The sequence below is a fragment of the Etheostoma spectabile genome, chromosome 4 (assembly GCF_008692095.1).
Source record: "Etheostoma spectabile isolate EspeVRDwgs_2016 chromosome 4, UIUC_Espe_1.0, whole genome shotgun sequence".
NCBI lineage: Eukaryota > Metazoa > Chordata > Actinopteri > Perciformes > Percidae > Etheostoma > Etheostoma spectabile.
The window spans coordinates 24,528,492-24,552,452 of NC_045736.1; the positions used below are offsets into that span (position 1 = coordinate 24,528,492).

The 23,961-nt window shown below is 40.6% G+C and overlaps 1 protein-coding gene across 3 annotated transcripts in view; it reads right to left on the reverse strand.

The window, feature by feature from the left end:
• Positions 1-298: 298 nt before the first annotated feature.
• The window catches only part of ptpra (protein tyrosine phosphatase receptor type A), a 28,805-nt gene continuing 5,142 nt past the window's right edge, over positions 299-23,961 (reverse strand). The window contains exons 2-22 of one of the 3 annotated variants that reach the window (XR_004331805.1): positions 16,131-16,177; positions 15,771-15,852; positions 14,549-14,983; positions 9,453-9,552; positions 9,184-9,257; positions 8,589-8,725; positions 7,671-7,761; positions 7,197-7,409; positions 6,975-7,072; positions 5,911-6,030; positions 5,557-5,723; positions 5,318-5,453; positions 5,055-5,204; positions 4,810-4,903; positions 4,590-4,666; positions 4,309-4,443; positions 3,612-3,737; positions 3,309-3,460; positions 1,583-1,718; positions 382-523; positions 299-351 (exon numbers count right to left, since the gene is read on the reverse strand). Coding sequence is in view for 2 of the 3 variants with exons in the window: in XM_032514707.1 (XP_032370598.1) it covers positions 449-523; positions 1,583-1,718; positions 3,309-3,460; positions 3,612-3,737; positions 4,309-4,443; positions 4,590-4,666; positions 4,810-4,903; positions 5,055-5,204; positions 5,318-5,453; positions 5,557-5,723; positions 5,911-6,030; positions 6,975-7,072; positions 7,197-7,409; positions 7,671-7,761; positions 8,589-8,725; positions 9,184-9,257; positions 9,453-9,552; positions 14,549-14,983; positions 15,771-15,852; positions 16,131-16,151 (2,619 nt within the window). In the remaining variant the exon portion in view is untranslated. Of the gene's footprint in view, positions 524-1,582; positions 1,719-3,308; positions 3,461-3,611; positions 3,738-4,308; positions 4,444-4,589; positions 4,667-4,809; positions 4,904-5,054; positions 5,205-5,317; positions 5,454-5,556; positions 5,724-5,910; positions 6,031-6,974; positions 7,073-7,196; positions 7,410-7,670; positions 7,762-8,588; positions 8,726-9,183; positions 9,258-9,452; positions 9,553-14,548; positions 14,984-15,770; positions 15,853-16,130; positions 16,178-23,961 lie in introns of all 3 variants that reach the window. The other 2 variants (XM_032514708.1, XM_032514707.1) reach the window with 2 other exon arrangements.

Here is a 23,961-nt window from a genome sequence, read left to right on the forward strand (position 1 = left end):
TACCAATAAAATACATTACAGGTGCCACCCAAAAATGCAGCCAAACTCAAAACTGTGTCTGAAACCAAAGTAATAAGATGCAACACAGTTAAGTATATATACATGTGGGGGAATAGCAAATAGGGGTGAAGGGCTGTATTAACAAGACCAATATTACAAAATTTTCAAGAAGGCATCTGCGTTATTTTGTCTGTCCGACTGCGCTGCCCTGTCCTCCGGGCCGAGGCCTTGATTCCCTTTTCCTGCGGGCAGTTCATCCCATCCACAGATCAAGCTGTGATGAGTCTTTTCTTTTTTTAATCCATCAGATGGGAATATGCAGCTTTCTGCATGGTAATGTATGTGTGTGTGAGTGTGAGTGTGTGTGTGTGTGTGTGTGTGTTCTGGGGCGTGTATATGCTTGTGTGAAGTGTTTGCAGACATCCATCCATCCTTCCATGGCAGGTTCCTACTTGAAGTTGGCGTAGTCAGAAAAGGCATCTATATACTCCTGGACCACTTTGTAGCAAAACTCGTACTGCTCCTGAGGACGGGAAAGGGCACAGGAGAAACAGCTTTGTCAGTTGGAACTACTAACACTAATTTTCTGAAATCTGTCACATATCAATCACTGATCCCTTTAAGGCTTACAGTACAAACAGCAGTACAATCACACAGCTGTGACTGACTTTATATTTTTGATTTTTGATATTTTACATTGTTATCTTATATTCTCATATTTTTTGTGTCAACGCTGTAAAGGGATTGCTTTAATCTCGTTGCACAAGTACCGTGTACTTGTGTATAATGACAATAAAGGCATTCTATTCTATTCTATTCATTCTATTTTATTCTGTAGTTTAAAGTGCTCATATTATGCTCATTTTCAGGTTCATTGTTGTATTTAGAGGTTGTACCAGAAAAGGTTTGAGTGGGTTACACGTTGGGCTATTTTTAACTGAACTGGGACCAGTAACCCCCAATTCTTGCCAGGAACTGGTCTCAGCCAGAAAATAGTCCAGTTTTTTTTATAGAATAATCAAACGAGATATAACATGTTTGTTAGAGCCAGGATGGCACCCTCTTTCCAGCCTTTATGCTATGCTAAGCAAAGCTAAGCTAAGCAGCTACTGGATCCAGTCAGATATTTACCTTACAAACAGGAGAGTAGTATCAACCTTCTTACCTGACATCAACTTTCTACATTTATATGTTCCACAGTTTAAAAAAATATGTTTAATGACAAATCCTATTTTCAAACCTCTACCAAAACCTCACCAGTTACTCCTTGGCTAGAGCCCAATTTAAAATACCAATATTAATGGAAATACCCAAGTTGTTGAGATGCCCTGTGCTGAGAAATACCCTTACCCGTAAATAAATAAATCCTAAGCAGTAGTATTAAATCAAGCTTTGGTTTCGGGATTCAATCTGTTTGCAACTTATGCATTTTTTGAAAAGGGATCATCACAAATTCATTAACAAATGTAAGGAGAGCAAATGTCTCACTTTTTCAAAGGAGATTGACTAGTTTCTTATTGGGCCCTTATGATAAAAGAATAATCTAAAGTGTTTCCCTATTAGGGTTCAAAGGGCCACTCACCAGTGTCTGCACCATGTGTGGTCTCTGCAGTCTGAGGCTCTTGACTGTCTGGAAGACATCCAGGATGCCCTCTGCCTTCACCCGCTCTAGGACTGTACTCAACGCACAGAAAGTCCCCGTCCGACCAGCACCAGCACTACGCATGCACGCACACACAAGCATAAATATAAACATCAATATACATACCGCTGTAATTAGAGATGTTTCCGATTCCGATACCAGTATCGGAAATGCCTCCGATACTGCCGAAATGCTGGCATCGGTATCGGCGAGTACTGGAGTCCAGGCAACCGATCCGATACCACATAAACCATAAAAATAGAATCTATTTACTGGTTAGCTCCGTTAGCTCGGACACAGTTCTTCTTCGCCACTCTTGAAATAGTTGCGCTGCTGTTTTAGAGGGGCGAAGAAGAATTGATCGCCTAACGCCTCCTTAAAACAAGCTAGCATTAGCGCATCATGTCGGCAGGTTGGCTGTACTTTACCGTGGATGTTCCCACCGGTAAGACGGCAACATGCACATATGCAAGAAGCAATTTCAAGGGTGGCACGAGTTTTGCAAACTTCAACAGCAGCAACTTAATTAAACATTTGAAGACGCGTCACGCTAAAGAGCACAACGAATTTACGAAAGCTACGGGGGAAAAAGGACGAAGTGCAGCAGCAAACTCTGGAAACTGCCTTCCAGCGACGAGATACATTCCCCAAAACAGCCAAAAAGCAACAACGATAACCCCAAACAAAGTTTGGGAGTTTATTGTACTGGATCACCAACCCCTGTCTGTTGTCGAAAATTGGGATTCGCCGCTTAAACGGAGCATTAGAAGCCAAGGTACGGTTTGCCAGGTTGTAAATATATCTCCGAAACTGCGCTACCCAATTATACGAGACAGTTAGGGACACGTTTCGTGTAGGCTTGGGCAAGACGTGCATGCAGACAGCTTTACCACGGACATGTGGCGCTCCGACGTTCCCCCGTGTCTTTGCTGAGTTTAACGTCCCACTGGGTGGACAGAGAGTCTACATTTACCCCTCGAAGTGCGGAGCTGCACCCCACCGAGTTCCGAGGTCCCATACTGGCACATTAACCTGCCGAATCAATTGAGGGGGTTCTAGAAAAGTGGAAAATCCCAAGTCCAACGTTCATGTTTTACATTTTATACTGTTCTATTTAAAAATATATGGCTTCCATTTGCTGCTATTAATTGCACGTTTTAAAAAGTGTTAACCTGAGCAGGCCTTACCACAATGAAAATATATAACAGTCTTTTTTTTTTTTTTTTTTTTTTAACACACACTGGTACGGGTACTCGGTATCGGCCGATACCCACGCCACAAGTATCGGAATCGGTATCGGAAAAGTAAAAATGGTATCGGAACATCTCTAGCTGTAATAGGCAGAACATACATCAACATGCAACAGCATGTGCATGTGTAACATACACACAGAAGAAAGAAAGAAAAAAGAAAGAAAGAGCATAGCACTATTTCTGGCTGCAGTTCAAATGACCCAAGGAAGAAGAACAATTCTCCTGAGCGGTTTTCCTGTGATTTAAGAGCTGCGACAATGTCCCAGACACAAACTTGCCCACTTGATTGCCAGAAGCATCACCTTGTGCAACAATAACACACAAGATCAATATAATTATCTTATTATCACAGGCTTTGTTTCCTATTTTTTCTTGAACTGGAACATACAGGTAGAAACATCATCATCATTTACCTGCAGTGCACAGTTATGGGGTGATTGCCAGACTGCTGCTGTTGTTTCTGCACCGCGGCGATTATGTTGATCATGCCTTTACCGTCAGTGGGGATGCCCACTTCTGGCCAGCCATGGAAATGAAACTGACGCACCGCCCGAGCCTTGTTCTCCTGGAGAGATGGACAATGTCATAAAAGAAGAATTAGTTTAGAATTGCAATGATTGTTGTTGGTATATTGTCAGGGCTTCAAAAGGCACGATATTAATTGATAATATTTGTCATGCAGTGTGTTTGTATTGGGAGCATCTGTCTTTTGTTACCCTGTTGTTGGTGACTAGGAGGTCACGCACTGTGTAGCTCTCGCTCTCCTCCTCCCTTTTAATCTCGATGGAAATGTCCCCAAAGACCACCACTCCATCACTAGGCCAATACTGAGCACACTTTTCCTGCAGGACCCATAATGGTCAAATTACGAAGCTTAACAGCATGCTAAGATTCTGAACATTTCAAAGAAATCTAAAATGTTAATGTCATCTATATCTCTGGATAGTAATTATACAATTCTCCAGATGGCGAAACAGTAATAAACTATTAAAGAGAAAAACTAATTCAAACTACCGTAATCGTTAATTACATTTGCATGAGAAGGGAACTGACATCAAATCCATCATGTCTGCCGGAAATAACTGGATTCTAAACTTCCAGTGCTGGCAATTAAAGATGATTTCCTGGTAGGACTGATCAACTTCAGCAATTACTTTGGAGTAGCATTTAAAAACATCTGGATAACTTGGTCACTAATACTTTAGATCACATTTTATTAAATGTATGACATCATTAAGAAATGCTGGATATCCACTAAAGATCCAGACATTTTCCTCAGATTATTACCATGTTATACAAGACTGGTGGCGTCAAGTTAGAATTGAGTAGAGTATCCAATATCAATTTTCTATTTTAGCCAGTTATTGACCTGATATCTAATACTAGTGTTTGCATCCCCACACATCCACACACCTGCCCTCTCTCCTCCAGCTCAGTAAGCATGACAATGGAGCAGCTTCTCCACTCCCAGATCATCCTCCAGAAGTCCTCTATGGTGTGCTGCAGCGGGCCTTGGCTCGCCATGTAGGAGTCCTTCTGGCGGTAGCCCTGCGACCAGATGCAAGAAATGACAGGAAGTGATGTGCACAGGGAAAGGGCGGATGAAAGGAGGGAGAAAAGCAGACTTTAAACACCCAATCGATTGCTTGCATTAATGAAATGATCCACTCTTATCCAGTTGCTATCACACTCACATCAATGAAAGAGGCATTGACGTAGTCTGTGTTCTCCTCTCCTCGTTTGACTGGAATGATCACTCTGTTGAACTCATCTATTAGAAGCAAGAAGAAACATTAACTTTGACTGATAAAAAGCTTTTTAGAGTTGACTTAGGGACTATACATCTGCAATTCCATTATTCGCATCATGGTGCTCATCACCAATACAGTATAAACCCACAGCTGCATCACTCACATGGAATGATCTGCAGGACTCTGTTCTTCTTCATGTTGGCGGGCAGGTTCCCAGTTCTCATCTTGTCATTCTGAATCTTGATGGATGTCAGTTTCTAAAAAGAAGCAATCCCAACTTAAGCCTCAGAGCATTTGCAAAATAAATATGTCAGAAGAACTTCGGATACCAATTGTTCTCACCCTAAACAGTTTAGATGCAGAGGTATGATAAATGTCTCTTTGGGAAATTATAACAGGGAAACAGACCTTGAATTCAGCCTCCAGCCCACTGCAGCCAGCTCCAGGTGAGGGGGCGTATAGTTTGGCTAGGTGGGACTCCAGAGAAGTCACCTCCAGCTCTGTGTCTCCATACAGGTAGTGCTCTAACAACGCCTGGAAGATGAACACATACTGCATCTGTGGGACAGAGAGAAGGTGGTGAAGAGAAATTGGAAGACAAAAACAAACAAAAACTGAAAACACTGCATCATGGGAAAGACTGAATTCATGTGTGTCGACACTGGACTCACATCAGTCTGGACCATCTGACAGCGCTGGGCTCTGATCCTGGTGACAAAGCCAAACACGTCCACCTTCCTTTCAGTGTTCATCATGTCCAACATGGCATCAATTACAATGAAGGTACCTGTCCTCCCCACGCCCGCACTGACAGACAGAAATATGACAGGTTGTGAGTTGTATGTGGCATGCAAACAAAGACACACAACAAACTAGGCGTAAGTAAGAGTGTAAGCTTCTATCCACTTACCTACAATGGACCACAATGGCGCCGGCATACTGGGGGTTATAATTCTTGACTTTCTTGAGGAACTTGAGCATGCCAATAGGGGTGAAGGGCACCCCGAAGTCTGGCCAGCTGGTGAAGTGGAACTGGGTCACAAGCCTTTGAGGCTTCTTCCCAGACACATCTCCCACCTGAGATACAACCAGGTCATAGACCAAGCCACAACAAAATTGGTATTTTTAATCTGTAGCGCATGCCCTGATACTTGTTCAAAAGATGACTGTGGATAAAAACTATACCAGTGTTTCTTGTGTACGTGTGGAGGATGAACACAGAATTAAACATGTATATCCTGGTATCCAACAAAGAAGATATTACCTGTTGGATGCAGAACTTGCGGATTGTGTAGTCCACCAGAACCATTGTGTCCTCTACAGACACGCGGATGTTCCCGTATGTCCAACAGCCCTGGTCCGGCCAGTACTGGGCACACTTACACTAAAACACAGAGAGTCGAGCACACTCAGAACACGGTGTGCAATAACAGCCTCAATTTGTTTCAGTTATGGGAGAAAAAGGCTGAGAATATAACTGAGGTTATCCAAATGAACAATATTCTCACTATGTTGCATCTATGAGAGAAGGAGTACAAAGAGAGAGAGATACAGGTGAACTCGGGATTTGAAGACTCATCATGCTTGCCCTCACACAACAATTCACACAGGGGTTTAAAAACATCCCCAGTTTAAAGGTGTCCTGCCACACAAAACCGTTTCTCCTTGCTTTAAAAAAAAATAATATGTTAGGTCCATATGTGTTTGTGTTATGTTGTGAATCTGAAAATGAACTGATACCTCCTCTGTCAGCTCTAGCCACTAAAAAGAAATAAGTGGAGAAATCAGGCCAATTACAAAAGCTGGTCAGTCTGTCATCATGTTGCCTGAACTCATTACTATTCATGAGCGCCCAGTTGTGCTGGGTAAAGGATGCTGATAGCCTGTCAAGCAGCTTAGGTCTTTTTAGCTAGTTATTGAGAACTGGCCCAAATTGAGCTGAGTCTTCCTGCCGGCTTTCTATAACACATTAGAATGACTTGAAAGAAGGTTACCAAGACATTTTTTCCACAAAATGTTTGTCCATGGTAGAACTTTAGACATTAACACAAAGTAATGAATTACGTGTGGCATGGCACCTTCAACTAACTTTACAGATAAAAAAATACGTTGAAAATAAAGACCTGTTAAACATGAAACCAATGCGGAGGTTGAAGGTGATTTTGGTCCCTGCTGCTTTTAAAACAGGGTTAACCACTCTTTTACATCTCAACTGTGGATGTACAGTATATTCTATACTAAATGCATAAGTGTCCTTTGAAGCTGTTGTATATTCTTATAAGACACACAGTATAAACACAAGCATCATCATCGCTTCTGCTCCCCTACCTCTTTTCTCTCCTTCAGATTGGTCACCATGACAATGGTGACTGTGTTCTGCTCCCAGATCATCCGCCAGAAGTCATTTACCGTTTCCTCCTTGGGCCCTGAGAGGCCAAGACAGATACAGAAACTCAAAGGACAAGTAATAAGCTAATTATCAGGTAGCTAGTTTGGTAAATAAACTACTACGTCATTTTTTTGGCTGCCAATGAAAGCCTTTATCCTTACCTTGAGCTGCAATAAACTTATTTTTCTCTTGGTAACCCTGCAAAATAAAGAAGTCAAGAAGTGATATTAGGATGTAACACAATATATTTAGAGCAGAATAATGTTTTTTGTGGCAAAATGCTGCACTTATACAAACATTTATAAAGGAGGCGTTGACAAAGTCAGAGTCTGGGACTCCCTCCAGAGACGAGAGATGCACTCTGGAGTGATCATCTGAGAGAAAATGAAGAGAAGAAGGAGCACAATGAGAGAGAGCATTTTAATGACACATGGTACACTACAATGTTTTTATTCTTCCCACTGAAATATAACTCAGTAAATCACTTTTGTCTGTCTATGATTGTCGGCCGTTTGATCATAAACACGAGTGTACTGGTGATGTTTCTAGAAGCTCGAAATGGTATATAAAAACTCAGTTACACAGAGTGCTTCTTTATTAATGTCAGACAGTGTTGTGGTTCTATCGTCACTCACATGGCAGGATGTTGACATATCTGTTCTTTTCTTTATTCTCTTCTTTGGAAGCAGCGTCGCATGATGCCTGGATGGGGCAGACTGGCAGCGACTAAACACACGGAAAAAATACAATTAGATAACAGGGAGGTAAAGCAGACAGAAGCATTTCAGTCAAATCATGCTGTGTGACCCTGTACATCATTTCCTGTAGGCTTCATCTTTTTGCCGCTGTGTGTTTAATACAGATAACCACAAATGTATTTTTGTGCAAATGTGCTGCAGCATTAGACTGATCATCTGACAAATGCAATAATGGGAGCTCTTACAAGTTACATGTCTAATACCATCATGGAAGCTAATTATTTCAGCTGTTAATTATTGATATGAGCCAACTATAACTTACTATCTTTAAATCTTTATCTTCTTTTAGCTAACCATTTGTCCATAAGTTGTTTTGCCAACTTTTTCAACTTTGCTAGCTTGCCAACTAGTTTCCATGCACACTCAATTGCAAAACGTGGCCTTAAGGAGTTACAACTGTGTCAGGTTGGTGGGAGGTATGTAGCGTGCAGTCAGCCTACTGTAACTGGTGGCTTACTTACTACTGTGACTATAAGTGTACTAAAGATCAGCCTCACATTCATTTGTAATCTTTTTTTGGATGGTTATTTTTCTCCAAATACTTCCTAAAAACAAATATGTGGATATGATTTTTTTTAAATTAAATCAAGCTTTCAATTTGTTTTAAATTAGTTGCGCTTGTAATGATAAAAAGATTCCAGGATCATTCCACGTAGCCACTGGGGACTGAAATACGCCCTGGGCTACAGGTAACCCTGGTTGGGACTCACTTATTTTGGATACAAGGATATGGGTTAAAGGTGAATATTAGGACCAGTATGTTATCAGAGGTGTGTGTGTTTGAGTGTGCCATACATTAAACTCTTCCCTGAAGAGCTTGTTGTCATCGGCCATGCGACGGTTCATTTCTTCCTCGAGTTTGTCGACGGGAAGAGGCGGGTACTTCCTGTTTGTGCTGGGTGAACGGGCCAATAGTGGCACACTCTGAAGTTCTGTGCAGTTGAGCAGGAAGGGAGGTGCCAGGAGTGAGGAGAAGAGGGAAGGAATGGGAGGGGTGATACAGGTGGAAACAAAGACATGGGAGAAGAGGGTGAGAAAATGAGTTGCCTTACAACAAGTAACACTGACTTCACCATTTGGTGTCTTTTCTAAAGATGCCCACCAGATGGCGATGTGATTCAACACTGTGACATTGTGAGGGAGCTAACTGCAGCCCTGTTGGTTAGGTAATCACAATGAACAAAAGCTTTCTGCAAAATGTTATCTGTTAAGGAAGCAAGATCAATCAAGTCTTATCAGAAACAACTCAGAGTAACAAGTTTGGTCAAACCAGCTGTACGCATTTGATGATCGAAAGCAAAACAAATAAATTAACGCTCAGTGCGTATTCGGCCACATCTGTTGAGAAATCTAAAGACGATACAAACTAATGCATGTATAGCTGTTTTACCTGTATCCTCTGATCTACCATTGGTCAGTCTGAAGGAGTTGGAATGGCTTCCCGCCTGCTTGTACTTCTTAAACCTGCCAATCAACACAGATCAAAGTATATATTAATACACACAGTCTCTCTCACATGCATACGCACACACAAATAGACACACAGTCTCACAGCTGAATGCCAATCAGTCATTGCCATGGCAACAGGAGCACCATAGGCCTTCCCCACAGGTCTCTTACTTAGTGTGCCATGTGTAACAGTGACGGCACTTCACCAACCTGAGCATGTAGAGGATGATGATGATGAAGATGATAACCAGCAGGGAGGACAGGGCCACCATGACTGCTATGATTGGCATGTCATCAGACTGGTTGTTGTCTACATCAGAGACAGAAAGAAAGGGGAACATACATTGTTTTTACCATGCATTACATTTAAACAAAATAAACAAAATAAGCTTGGGGTGTGATTTGTTAATTGTAGTTTGTGGATATTCTATCTATCTATAAATTCATTTGTTATGTGCATATCTCTTGAATGGTTAGTAACTTGACAGGTGTCTTGCGACGGACAAGAGTAAGTGCAGTGCCAAGTTTGGGACCGCCTTTGACTCTTTTCCCTTTTCCTGCTTTCAACGTTAGCTACATGATTGCTGGATGTATCAAACTTACTTCCTTTCACTTTCCTGGAGCACAAGCTGAAAGGAACATTGCGATTGTTAAATAAAGGTGCTACGCTTTTTCAAATCTATTTTTTCGCTAAGAGGAAACCATTTGCCAACACTGATGTCAAACAAAAACCAGACACCGTATAGTAATAAGTTGCTTTGAGCTGTAGCCTACATTCACCACTTCTAAACAGAGGCAGAATATAAAGTAATCTCTGAGATTACTTCACAGCGCTGTGTGATGCGAGAAAATGTCAGAGCTAAACCGGGCAGACAACCACTTTTTATCAGACTCACCCCGGGTTAATTAAGTATACTGCTAACTAATAACATTACTGTTGCCAAAGTACCCCCGCGAATCAAATCGCCTACCTCACCAGTAATTGCCAAGCCACTAAACCAGTATGGTAATTTACACCTCTGCGGAAACATTAAATTTGTTAATGATCATACGACACAACACTGTCTCTCTCTTGCACGTATGCACGCGCACACACACACGCGCGCACGCACGCACAAACGCACGCACGCACGCATGCACGCACACATGGTTGACCAACACAGATAGGTGCTGATTAGCGCTCATAACGGGCCGGGTGTGTAGCGCACTGCCACCAGTCCATGACGCTAATGTCTGATTACTCTACATTTTCATTGTGAAATTTTGTGATTACATTCTAAATCAATCTCTCTCAGGTAAATCAGTAAGTCAGTAGTAGGGTATACAGGGGAGTTGCCTATGAAGTGGTTTGGGGTCCTTCTGTAAGTAATTTTGGGGTACAATTTTGTTTTGAAGAATTCGACAAGCAGCAATACCACAGTCATGCAATCGGCCCCTTCCAAACAGGCATATTCAAAATATATTCAACAGGCACTGCACTACTTTTACTAATGTCACACATATTTATCAAGAAATAATACAATATAAAACTTAACACTGAAGAATGATTCTACCAAAATTTGACATGTTGTATACGTTTTCTTTAATTTGTGCAAAAAACCAAAGTCAATGAAGGCAGTCAATCTATGCTGCCAAGAAAGAGTCTGGCGTATAACAACCCCAAAATCCACAAAAGAACAAGACATAACCTGTTAATTTGTGAGTTCTATAGGTGGCAGAGGAAGGCTAGCAGTGTGTCTCTATCTTATGCTATGCCAAGATAAGCAGTGGAAGCTTTCTATTTAATGTCCAGACATGAGTGATATATGCACATTACCGACTAATTAATTAATCTACTTATAATTTCAGCTACAATTGAATAGATGTCTAATGGCTGTTTAGAGGCCACAAAATACAGTTTTCATTTACAATAAGACAAAACAGATGGTTAAAATAAAATATGCTAAGGACATATAGTGACCTTTTTCCACTTTCAACACCAGCCTGCATCTTTCCTTTCCATAATGGTTACCCATGTTAATATTTCATTGGCCTTCCACAGCAACTGAACACAATTGGAGATGCAGGGAAAGTGCAACAGGCTGTCGTTTGGAGTGAGCTGATAAATCACAGTTTAACTAAAGGTGGACCTTATGCTTCTAGAACTGGTTTTACCCAAGATGTCAGCAAACACAACGTGGCGGTATAAAATACTCAAACATTTAGGAGGTTTGCTGTCAACTATAGGAATTATGTAGAGTGTAAATATTACATCCCATACTTTATGACATAAGACACAAAACATCATGCCACTGACTGGTGAAAAATCACTGAACACATGAACTTAAAGCATAACTCTCGCCAAAATGCAACCTAGAGTCTTTTTTTGAATGTACCCAAGTCAAACTTTTGTTTAAAAGCATAATTTGGACAAAAGCGCCACTTTAACATTTACCGTATTTTTATTTTCAGTCAAATGGCCTTTTGACTGGGAGTGCTAGGGGCACTTCTATGATAGAATCAAAATCACTATTTTTAAAACACTAAGAAGGCTCGACACAACATGAAACTTTGCTCCAAGTATCACCGGCGGCTCTACACATGAACTCGGCATTGAGAGTATTGTTTGTGTACACAGAGTTTACTAAAAAGAAAGATGTTTGGTTTTTCCGCTCGCCACTATCTTGCCAGTTAAAAAGTCTCTGTGTACACAAACAATGTTCATGTTTAACTCGAGATCATGTGTATCACCCCTGATGATACCTGATGAGCAACGTTTCATGTTGTGTTGAGCCTTCTTAGGGTTTTAAAAATAGTAATGTTGATAAAATCATAGTAGTGCCCCTAGCACTCCCAGTCAAAAGGCCATTTGACTGAAAACAATAATTCAGTAAATCATAAAGTGGCACTTACGTCCTAACTATGCTTTTAAACAAAAGTTTGACTTGGGTACATTCACAAAAAAACAACAACCTAGGTTGCATTTTCGCGAGAGTTACGCTTTAACAGTACAAATTAGATATTACATGGGCTAGGTTATCCATTCTTTGTGATGCCTCCTGTTGAATACAATAGCTAACCAATTTGTATATGTTTTCACCATGTGCATGAGTTGAAGGCAATCCATTTGTCTTCTTGGCGACCTTTCACTAACACAGTTAACACAAAAGACATGAGATTTGCCTAAACAACAACAGGACTTTGGTGTACAAAAAACAGGCTGCTATTTGTGGGCTGATGACAGGCCGATAAGACACATGAGGCCACAACAAAAGAAGAGATCTTTCTAGAAAGCTGCAGTGTGGTGATGACAATGCAATGACCAAATCAGCTGTTCCATTGGCCGAGTCAAAATTCAAGAAAGATCGTAACATTACAGACAAAATATGCTGCAAAGAATGTATAATTTTACTTCATGCTCCATATGCACTTTCTGGGGGAAGCAGTTTGGAATGCCGACCAGATATGTTGCATTTTCAGACAAAATTCCCAGGACTTTTCAGTGTTCACCCTCGGACAATGTGTACATTGAACAGAGCAGCAGCACAAAAGGCTGTGGGTATCATGTGGAACTGACACAGCCTTGACAGATCCAATGCCATCTAGAACGGCTCACAGCTCTCCACACAAGGTCCACAGACGGCCAGCGGGAGACAATAGAGCAATCACATGACACCTACGAACCCATGAAGTGATTATGTTATACAATGGACATACCAATTAGCATTACGTGCACATCTGTTGTGTTTATGTTGACCAGGAGTGAATAGTGGATGAACTTTTACAGCTTCCCTTTAGTTTCAAAACTGTTTTTAACATACCATCTATCTAAATCAATCAGTGACATTCCATAGTGATTTGAGTATATCCCTATCATCATGTAATATGAATGATTCATGTAAAAGAAAGGGGTGTTGATCATGTTACAAGAATTTTATTTGGATGGTCATTAAACAGAAAAAAGATTGAGTACTTAAGCTTTAAAGTATTGAAGTTAAGTGTAATGCTAAAAGTTAAACAGCATCCGATAAAATGAAGACAAGGCATATAAATCCTCCCTGAACACCGGTTGTTTTCATATTAAAATAACAGCTTTTAGCAGTGTTTGGGTCATCTAGTTTTCCGGTACTCTAAATCTTGTGGATGACTGATCAAATGCAGGTATGTCACGTCAGGATATTTCCAGCGCTGCTACAATGGAGTCTAAAAGCAGAAAAGTGTCCAACTATCTAAAATATTAAAGGTTGACTCTTGACCAGAAAGCTCACTTGCTCCCTCTTTCTAGCTGTTGCTACTGCTTTGCCAGCCTGCATAAATAACACACAGCTAGATGGAACAACAACAAAAAAACACTCTGACACTCTTAGGTGGTTCCAGAGTATACCATCAATCTGTGATGTTTATGTATTCTAATAAATGTATTCAAGTTTTGTTTTTTTGGTTGTATCCAAATTTCCTTAACCTTTTGTGTACTTGTACTTCAGTCAAGCCCTGTTCACATGTAGCAATAAAATGTGTCATGGAGGATCTGATGACAAGTGGCGGCTCTAAGTACATGCTTGAATACACCCAAAATGTTTTGAAAATTCAAACCCAATTTAGGAGGAACACATAAGCACACATAAGGACTGCAGTCATCTTATAGTGTGTGCAAAGTAGGAAAAACCTCCCGGACACAGTTGCATACAGTTGACCTGCCAGTGACAAACAACTTGGATAAGAACAACCACTACAGAACAGTCACTGAGTCTATTTTTTCAGTTTTAGCAGCACTTGAAGTTCTTGCCACAGCGAAATTCAAATGTAAGCAACAAAGAAAATTCCACAAATGACACAATCCACAAATACCTAGGTACAACAGACACAGGGTCTAAACAGTGCATTAGTGATTTTCCACACTTCTCTGAATGACTGAACAACTGCAGGGAATGTGAGAATGGTAACTTGTAGGTTTTATGCACGGATAAAGTGATAGCAAAACCCACGCCATGGCAGGTGGGTGTTTTTCCATTCAAGATAAAATGAGTCATCGCTTCTCTAATCACAAGTCAACATCTCGTTCTGTTGCTTTGTGGCATTCTGGACTATTGAGGCTCCCATTGGTAGTGTACCTGGCCTCTCTCTGTTTTCTATGATTTGTTCCAGTATGACAGCAGAAAGTTGCTGCCAAAATAAAGTAAGTTTACACACTAGCCCTTGCTTTTTGACTCTGGGATAGTGCTTCAAGGGTAATTACAACCCCCCCCCCCCCCAAAAGAAATAAAGAGAGATTATACATTCTTACACAAAATCAAGAAACACATGGTGCCCTGAATATACACACTCACCATGTGGGCTGGTGTCAGAGGTGAACCCCATCCCAGGTTCTGTGGTGGTCTCTGTCTCGACGTTGAATAAATCCTCATCAATATAATCTGTAGTCAAGGCGTCTGTGGGGGAGGCTGCGGTCTTGTTGTCAACCTCGGCTAGAGTAGGAGGAGGGGGAGGCTCGGTGCTTGGTAGTGCCTGGAGGGCATGAGTTGGAGCTGGAGGTGAGGGAGCAGGGACTGGTAACACCCGCCTGGTGGCATTGGGACCCGCTAGTTGTACATCCTCCTCACCAGCTGGGCTTGTGGTTGTTGTTGTTGTTATTGTCGTCACCGGGAAGACTGTGGTAGCGGGCGTTGTGGGTGGGCCTGTGGGTGCTTGTGTGCGTGCGACTGTGAAGTTGAGGGAGGGTGCTGCTGGGGGGTCTGTGGGTTTGACAGTGATATTTGGAGGACCTGGAAAGAAGAAGACAGCAAAGTATCATTTAATTTTTTCACTTTAAAGCTTCTGACCTAAAACGGCAAGTTAGTTAAAGTGCCCATATTATGAAAAAAATTACTTTTTCTGAGATTTGGGGTGTTATTTTGTGTCTCTGGTGCTTCCACACTTCCAAACTTGAAAAAACTATCCATGCAGTTTTGAGTGAGAAACAGGTTTCTGAATGTCCTCTGCTTTCTGTCTCCGGGCGAGCTTTTCCAAATCTGCACAGCTTTCTACGTCCCTAGCCAAGAGGAGGTGGCCAACATGCTCATGGCTAACGTCGCACATGCTAGCGCTAGCATGCTAGCGCGTTCTCAATGGCAAAACACTGCTACAACAATCACTAGTTCACCATAATCTACAAAAAAACTACTTACATGTCCCTGTTCTACCTGTTCTACCTGTTCTACAGGTATAAGTGCCCCTTGTTTAGAAGTCTCCCAGTTAATCCTGCCTTGTACTGACCAAAGTTGGAGAAAGAGTTATCTAGCTGATGTGATCTTACCTAGCTACTGCGCATGTGGGACTCCCAACAAAGATAGTATAGAAGTGAGCTGTCTCACTCTGTAGCTAAAACAGAGACCTAAACACACAGGGTTAAAAGAGGAACTGCAGCATTGTGTGGTACAACAAAAATATGTTTTTTGAAAATGAAACCATGTAAACCTATTCTGGTACAACCTCAAAATACAATTATGAACCTTAAAATGAGCATAATATGGGCGCTTTAAGCAATTTCACATAGGTGGACATGGTTCGTACTTGTGATGGGGACAAGATCCTGGGCTGAGGCCCCGAGGGCTAGACCGAGCAGCAGGAGCAGGGGACACACACCCATTCTGCCCTACATGGAGGATGCACAACAAAAGAGACAAGAGGGCATTAGTCAAAACAACCTCAAACCTCATTCAAATCAATAATAAAAGTTACTGAACCCAATGTTGTTGTTGTTTATATTTAGATCAAGAGAGTCAGGGTTTATGTGTTGAATAATCCACTATGTATTTTTGTAATCTTCTATCCTAATCCCACATGCTCATTTTTGGAAGGTAATGCTCTCATAACAGAAATGAAAATGAAATACTTGCATAATGCCATGTGTGTGTGCAAAATGTTGCTTACCTGAAGAAGCGAAGTTGGCATCAATCACTCATTCGCACAGCGTGGTCCTATAACACAAACAGAAGACAATTTTTCTTGTGCAACGACGACAAATCATTTGTGCAACGACACATCATTAATTTACTAAATCTTACTCCTTGCAAAAAGTTTTTTGCAAGATCAGTATAAAAATTGTAGGACAGCATTATTCTGAGACACGTAGACATACATATTTGGTCTATTCAGAGACACAGGTGTGAAGTTAGCACCTAACTCAAGTTTTTTTCCTAATTTTTATTGGGGCTTGACCATACCAAACCCCATCTACGGAAAACCTGTTCACTCCCTATTAAGCCCCATTGTACCGAATTTGGTTGCAGATCCACTGGGGGTGATCGCAGGTGTGTGCAAAACGAATGGGACTCTATGGAGTTGGACTGCTAAATTTGTCCCTTTCACCTGATTGCCGTTGAGAAATCTCAGATATGATTGTAGTTTTTGCAAGTTCAATGGGGATTTTAGGCCGAAAGTTGAATGAATGAGTACTCATGTCCTTTTCGATTTGTTAGAAGTTGAGGCGTTGTTGCACATAACACGCTAGCATTCTGCTAATGAATGCTGATTGGTCTCTACGACCAGAGATCCCGCTTCATGGCGTCCGAAGCGGAACCAGAATGTCAGAGTGAATAGTTCGGCGTGGCCTCTTTCTAGCACGTGTACTGACAGGGAGAGCCTAAACTGTTAATTAAAAATTAATAGACAAAAAATGATACCCTGAGAAAAGTGGATTTTGAGGGGTATAGCTCCATAGAACACCATTTATTCTGCACTCACCTGCGATCAACCCCATTGGAACTCTGGTGGAACTGCAAGCAGTTCATAAGCCGGAAGTATCAACAGAATGGAAGTTCTCCCATTATCAGAAATTCAGAGAAATTTGAAATGAGTTAAAAACTAACAAAACAGTCTTATTGTTACATACTTAACTTAATAATCTTCTATTTTTGCAACAGGGTTTCACCCTAAAAATGTGCTATGTGTGTTACATACACATACATATATTCATCACCGGGAACATGACCAAAACAGAATTAGTGTCACATTTAAATGCCTGCAGTAACTGTGAATCAGCACTCAGGCTACTCTTTACCCACAGATATGGGGATGAGCGAGTGGAGGCCAGAGGATAGACAAACTTGGAGAAAGCATGACAGCGGCTGGGTGGTCGTCCTGGCTGACAGTGAGTCTTTTGTATAATCCCGGAGGCCAACAACACTGTTGTCTCCCTGACTGAACTGTTATAATCCTTGGACCTAATCCTATGGTCCTGACCCTGGAATAATCCAGACCGTCTGCCACTGTTTGCAGAGATACTTCAGCACTGCACCGAGCCAAACACTGCAGTGCTACCACACACAAACTGATACTTTACATCTGGGATTATTGCATCAGTGGGCAGAGGATAAATTGGTCGCTAAAAGCTCCAATAGTGCCTGTTACCAAACTCGTGGTGTTTTAAACTAAACTCCTTCGTTTGTAGTACTTACACTCGGATTTTAGCAGAGCGCTGTTCGGCTTTGACTTCAGCCTGAAGTTATGTTGTCAATGAGAATGGTATTAACCAACAAATCTAATTGTTACTATCCCTCTTTCTCTCCGTCACCCATCCATGCATCCCTTTAGTCAGCAAATGTCTTCTTCCTAAAAACAATTCATGCATTGAGAAAATGGACAATGGATAAATCTAGGAAGTACTTTTGTATACACACTACAGGGATTTTGGAAAAGTTACTGTAACACTTTACTTGAAGGTATCTACACGTGAGTAACACAACACTCATGAAAACACGACACTGTCATGACACATGAACCCTAATCCTAACTTGTCATGACATAACCAAAAGAGACTTACTAAAAGAAGTCGTTCATAAACGTTCATGACTTGTTTATGTTTATGACACGTTCATGACAGTGTCATGTCACTATTATGTAGATACCTTCAAGTAAAATGTAACCAAAGTTTCTTTTGGCACATTATGTAAAGACAAATGAGAGCAGGATGTGCTTTTGTTCTCTACATCGACAAGTTTCTATATTTGACAGGAAGGTCTTGGATCACAAGTGTCTCTCTGTACCTTACTGATTGAATTAGATTGTCATTAAGGCTGCAAATAATTATTTTCATGATCAATCTGGAGATTATTTTGTTAATGGACTGCTGAGTCGCTGATATAAAATGTCAGAAAATGGTGTAAATGTCCACTACAGCTTTTCAGAGCCTGAGGTGATGTCTTCAAATGTCTGATTTTGTCCAACCAACAAAATTTAGTTTACAATATTCAATGACTAATGAAGACAAGTGAGAAGCTGGAAATGGAGAACGTAGGCATTTCTTTTTAAAGATAATTAAGTAAAAAATGAGAACTAAAAGTGTTGCCTATTACTTTTCTGTCAACAAAACTAATAGATTAATCAAATAATTGTTTTAGCTCTATTATGTCTTAATCACCTCCATAGACAGAAGAAAAACAGCCTTTACATACCCTTGGCATTTTTCACAGTTAATGAGATGCAGGTAGGTACATTGTTATCCTGGCCAAATACCATTTTAAATTTATATAATATATATTTAAATTCTGCCAGTGAGTAACAGGTGTGGTCAAAAAAGCAGAAAATACTTTTGTTGATCTGTATCTTTCTACACTGATAGTTTGTCCAGGTTTCTATTAGGTCATAAAGTGCATGTTGCTTTGTTTCTTTTCAGTCATGTCATACAATACAGACAAAAGACAAGCCCTGCGTGAATTTACATTATAAGGCATCTGGCATTTGGTTAAATTTGTGAGATACTGAGTTATGTTCACATCCACAAGCTTTTTTGGGGTAAGCTTCTCTTAAAGCTGCAGTAGGGAGATCTGAGAAAACGTGGACTTAGCCTAAAAATTTGAACGAGCACACCTTACAGGTCCCTCCCCCTTGCTCTCTGCTGCGCTACAGCCCCCCCTCCACAGCTCCTCCCCCACAGCGGGGCCTGCCGTGAACGCGCAGGCTAGTAAGCAGGGCCACCGATGCTTTCCACATCCTCATGGACAATACAGGGGATTTACTCTGAGTAGGGTATAGCTTATATAAAAAAATTGCTTATTTAAAATATTTCTATTAAAAGTTTTGTAAATATTTTCAATGAAAGGGTTTAAAATGATTTTTTATGTAATCGCTCATTTGTGACAACAAAAGTAGCACTTTACACAATACATTACTGAATTACCTTTTGGATCTAAACTTTCAGTAGGAATGATGATCAGTGAGGAAGCTCAATAAGCCAAGGAATAACATCTTAGAAATATGTCTTTGGTTTTATTTTGCATATGGGTAAAATAAATCAGCTTTTTCAGAAAAGTACTCCTGCACAAGGAAATACTGAACATTTTGATTTGGACTGAAGACGATTCCTTCACGTGCCTCTGTGTCCGGGGCCATGTCTGACCTGTTGAAGGAGCACAAAGAATTTGTGTCAGACATTTGATTTACAAATTACATCCTGAGGGGGAAGATAAACATGTTTAAAAATAATCAAAAGTAGAAGTCTGCATTGCCAAACTTCGACAGGGACAGCGCACAATTAAAGTAGTTTAACCATAGCTACATTTGTTGTGATTGACAAAAAAACATTTTGGCTTACTAATTGTAGGTATCGAAACAATATTGCTTATACGGAGGGTGAAGGAGTTAGCAAGTAAAGTTAATCTTCACCTGCTACAACATTCCTGCTGTGCCACAAGCTAACAAGCTAACTGTTAGACTTAGCAACAAGCTACAGAGTAAACTGAGATTTGCGCTATCACCAGTGTACTGAAAGTGTACTGTAACCATCGATATCTTAGTTGTGTAGTTCTTAAAAAATGAATAAATCAAGCAGGATACTTACATGTCAAGCAGAAATGTGGCTAACGCTAGCTCTGAATCCGTGTTGAATCCTTCTAGGAGGCGTAGCTCCCTCCACCTCTGAAAAGCCGCTTCGATGTTGACCCTCGCTTTATTTCGGGCTCGGTTTAATTCTTAAGCTCGCTTTTGTCATCGGTCTTCTTCTGTTTGCCAGTCTTTGTTTTCTGAGCAGGTGTCACTCGAGAAATTGTCAGTTTTCCTGAAAAGTTATTTCTCCGCGATTAGCACAACTGCAGCACACTGGCAATCTTGAGCTTGAACACGGCACGCGCTGTGCGGGGAGGGGTATGAGCGGCGCGTACACGAGAGTGATTGACACTGCTAAGACAGTCCTCCTTGCTCTGATTGGCTGTTTCTGACCGGGAGCGGTGTATTTCTGCTAGTGGCAGTAAGAGGACAGAGAGGAGCCACAGGAGCTTGATTTTTTCACAGATTATCTGTCTCATATCTACTGTCAGGACATAGTGACAGTTTTAACAAATATGTAAAAAATACATTTTTACAAAAGTTACCTACTGAAGCTTTAATGAAGCATGACTCATTGTTTTCTGCGTGCCATCCTGGGAGACTGGATGACGTGTCATTGTGTAGGTGTAAGTGATTTAAGCCGGTCCTGTTTCTAACCTCCACTTCACAAATGCTGCAGGACAGCCCGAGAGGTTTTTATCTAAAGACTGTAAACCTGAGAGTGCAACCCCCTAGAAATGCATTTGGAAGTGTTTTGGCCTCCTGAGAAGAAGCAGTCTTCTTGTGCGTGTATGTGTGTGTAAATGCATGCATTATATTTTTTAACAGACTCGTGTGTTGGCAGACGATATTATTAATTTAAGAGGTTCTGGGCAAGTGCTTCTATTTGTGACATTTTTAGGTTTTGTGTCGTCAGTGCTCTCCATTAAAAAGACACTCTGGACGATGGGTTGGTGTAAGTCACACTCAAATCATGGATGATGCAGCTGACATAGCTATGAAACTTTTTCCAATATTTTGGTTGCTGGTGTAATAACATTAACATACAGGGTAATACCATTTAAGTGAAACCCTCTTCTTTATACTGCTCTAATATTGATCCTTCAATGGCTAATACCCATTTTATTGCTAACATGTTGCGACTGAGCAGCCTTCTTTTAAAATGAAACTCTTTTATTGATTTGATCTCAAGTTTCATAAACATATTTAATTGATAAAGCCCTTTACATCTTTAATCTGCTTTCTTTTAATCCTGCCTCTCACTATTCCCTACAGAGGAAACATGTAAATTAAGGGTGTGCAAAAAATATCAAAATAATAAATATCAATTCGCATTTGTACCTCAATTCAAGCTCTACAGATTCAAAATGGAATAGAATTCCAAAAATCGATTCATATCGATTGATATTTTCTGAATTGTGCACCTCTAATGTAATTGCCCATCTAGTGGTGAATGAATGTTCCCAAAAAGGTGGTCATGCCGCGCTCACGCTCTGACTTTGGGCATTTGTTGTGCAACCATTTGAATATCTTTTGACAAGGAAGAGCACATAGATCAAGCCATTGGGATAAGCTGCAAACTGCCAAGAATCGATAGTTTGAGTGGAGGGAATAAGAAAAACAACACAAAAATGTAAACTTTCTTCATTTTTGATGGAAATCAAACATGACTGGTTTTTCCGTTTTCCATCATCTCTTTTCCCCCCTTAGTTTTATTATACGCTAAGCTTACCTGCAGTATCAGAAGAATCACCTGTACTAGCTTGAATGACACTGGGATGTTAAATCTTAATACCGATTGAGTAACAACCAAAATCTGCCCGTAGCATTATGAGTATGAAAACATTTTCAAAGTATCCAAAGTTGGCACTGAATGCTTGGGCAGATTCTTTGGCTTGTTTGCCTTTTCTATAATCAGATATTTCCTTATCTGCATAGGGGAATTTCTGAACTTTGGAGTGTATTTTATCCAGACAAAGATTGTTATTTAATACTGATGCCTGCAGTAGATTGGCATATTTCCTTAATTAAAGAAAGCTGTGTTTATTATTAAAGTTTTTAGTGATGTACCCTTACAGATTCGACCTGTTGACAGGCAAATAAGATGAAACTACAACTAAGCACATACTACACTCATTGATTCATTGATGGGAAAATCTGGCTTCACATACCATTTCCCATTTGGACTTCTTCATATTGAGATTATTAAATAAATATGCCAATTCGGAAAACACTTATTTGAATGTTATTAGTTTCATAGTGTATTTGACTAGTATAATGACTTTAAGATCCGACCACACTTTATGGCTAAATTATGCATAAATGTCAGTAACTCCAAAGGGATACATTTTTTCTCTGCACTATAATAAACTTTACAATCTTCATTATGTTGTGTGCCAAAGTCACTACCGTTGAGCAGAACTTGATGGAAGTAGTGAGCCCAACAAACTAATAACGACAGCTGATTCTCTGCCTTGCGGCCTACTGCAAGCCTCGTGGCAGTGCAATCACACAGTTGTGAAAGAGCTGGGCTGTTCCCATGCCATTTCATTCACACAGTGAAAGGAACCCTTATAGGTAGAATATAAAGGAAGTCCAATTATATCTCCATGACAATCAAAGGCCAAGACGTAAGATCAATGCAAGGTAGTCACTTATTATGGAGAGTTCCCATTCAAGTCTGTGGATTTAACTAATGCTTTTGTTTTTACCTATGGCCCTGAAGTAAAAAGTATCTTTCCCAACTGCACGGCAGTGTTCATTTTGTCACCTATTTTAAATTTAGTCTTAGTCTTGTGCCAAATGTCCTTGTTAGTTTTAGTCAAATTTAGTCATTCACATGTTTTTTGGTTAGTCAAGTTTTAGTTGACTAAAAGTCTCGTCATTTTAGTCAAAGAGATCGCAGGTATCTTAGTCAAGTTTTTTTCAAACCATTTTAGTTTTTTTTTTTTTTTTTTTTAGATAAATTATTTCTGAGATTATTTATTAATTAATAATGGGCCGTGGCACATCACTATGCGCTGTAGTGGCTTCTGCAGCAGGCGGAACCGGGATTCCTCCCTCCCCGCCCGGACCACATCGCTACCTGGATGTGTGACGGCTAGATGAAAAAAGGAGACCCGCCGAATCTCTAGATGAGTCGCAGCTGAGTGGCGCCTGATTGAACAGCGGCGCTCCAACCGGGCACTGAACTAGTTCTATCCCATGATGAAACAGTAGAGACGATTGTAGACAAAAATGAATAGAGATTTTATTGTAGTTTTTCATTTTATGAAAAACATTTTAGTCTCGTTTTTTCGTCAACAATAAAGCATGTTAATTTAGTCTTAGTCAACGTTTTTGGACATTGGTGCGGTCTCGTCATGTCTCGTCTTCATCATGGAAAAAAAGGTCGTTGACGAACATATTTAGTCTTGTCTGATTAACACTACGGCACGGACATGAATTAATGAATACCTCAAGATAAAGATAGATTTTACTAAAGGAATCTCTCTGGGGAAGAAAATACTCTATCCTGAGACTAGAATCCTGAATGGTTCCAGCTGTTTTCTTAGTTTAAGTGTTGTCTGATCTTGATTTCGCAGAATCCCAATGTGGCCAACTACTACCACTACACATCTATGGTTGGATTTATTCATAAAAATCAACTAATCGTATAAATAATTCAAAAAGGATACCCTAGGCAAATTGGTGAGCTGGAAAACCAACAGACACAAAACCCACAAGGCTTGCTGACTTGACACCAGCAGTGGCGGCCAAGAGGACGTCACCATTCATGCAGAGAAATATTTCCCTCTGGCTTTCTACAAGGCATCCTGCTTCTTTAGCTGCTGCAGCGCTAGATAATGCTTGTCTGTCTGTCTCCATTCATGGCATATTAATACTGTTTCTATGTCTTAAGGGGTGGGGGACCAGGGCAACAGGAATACTGTGAATGCTT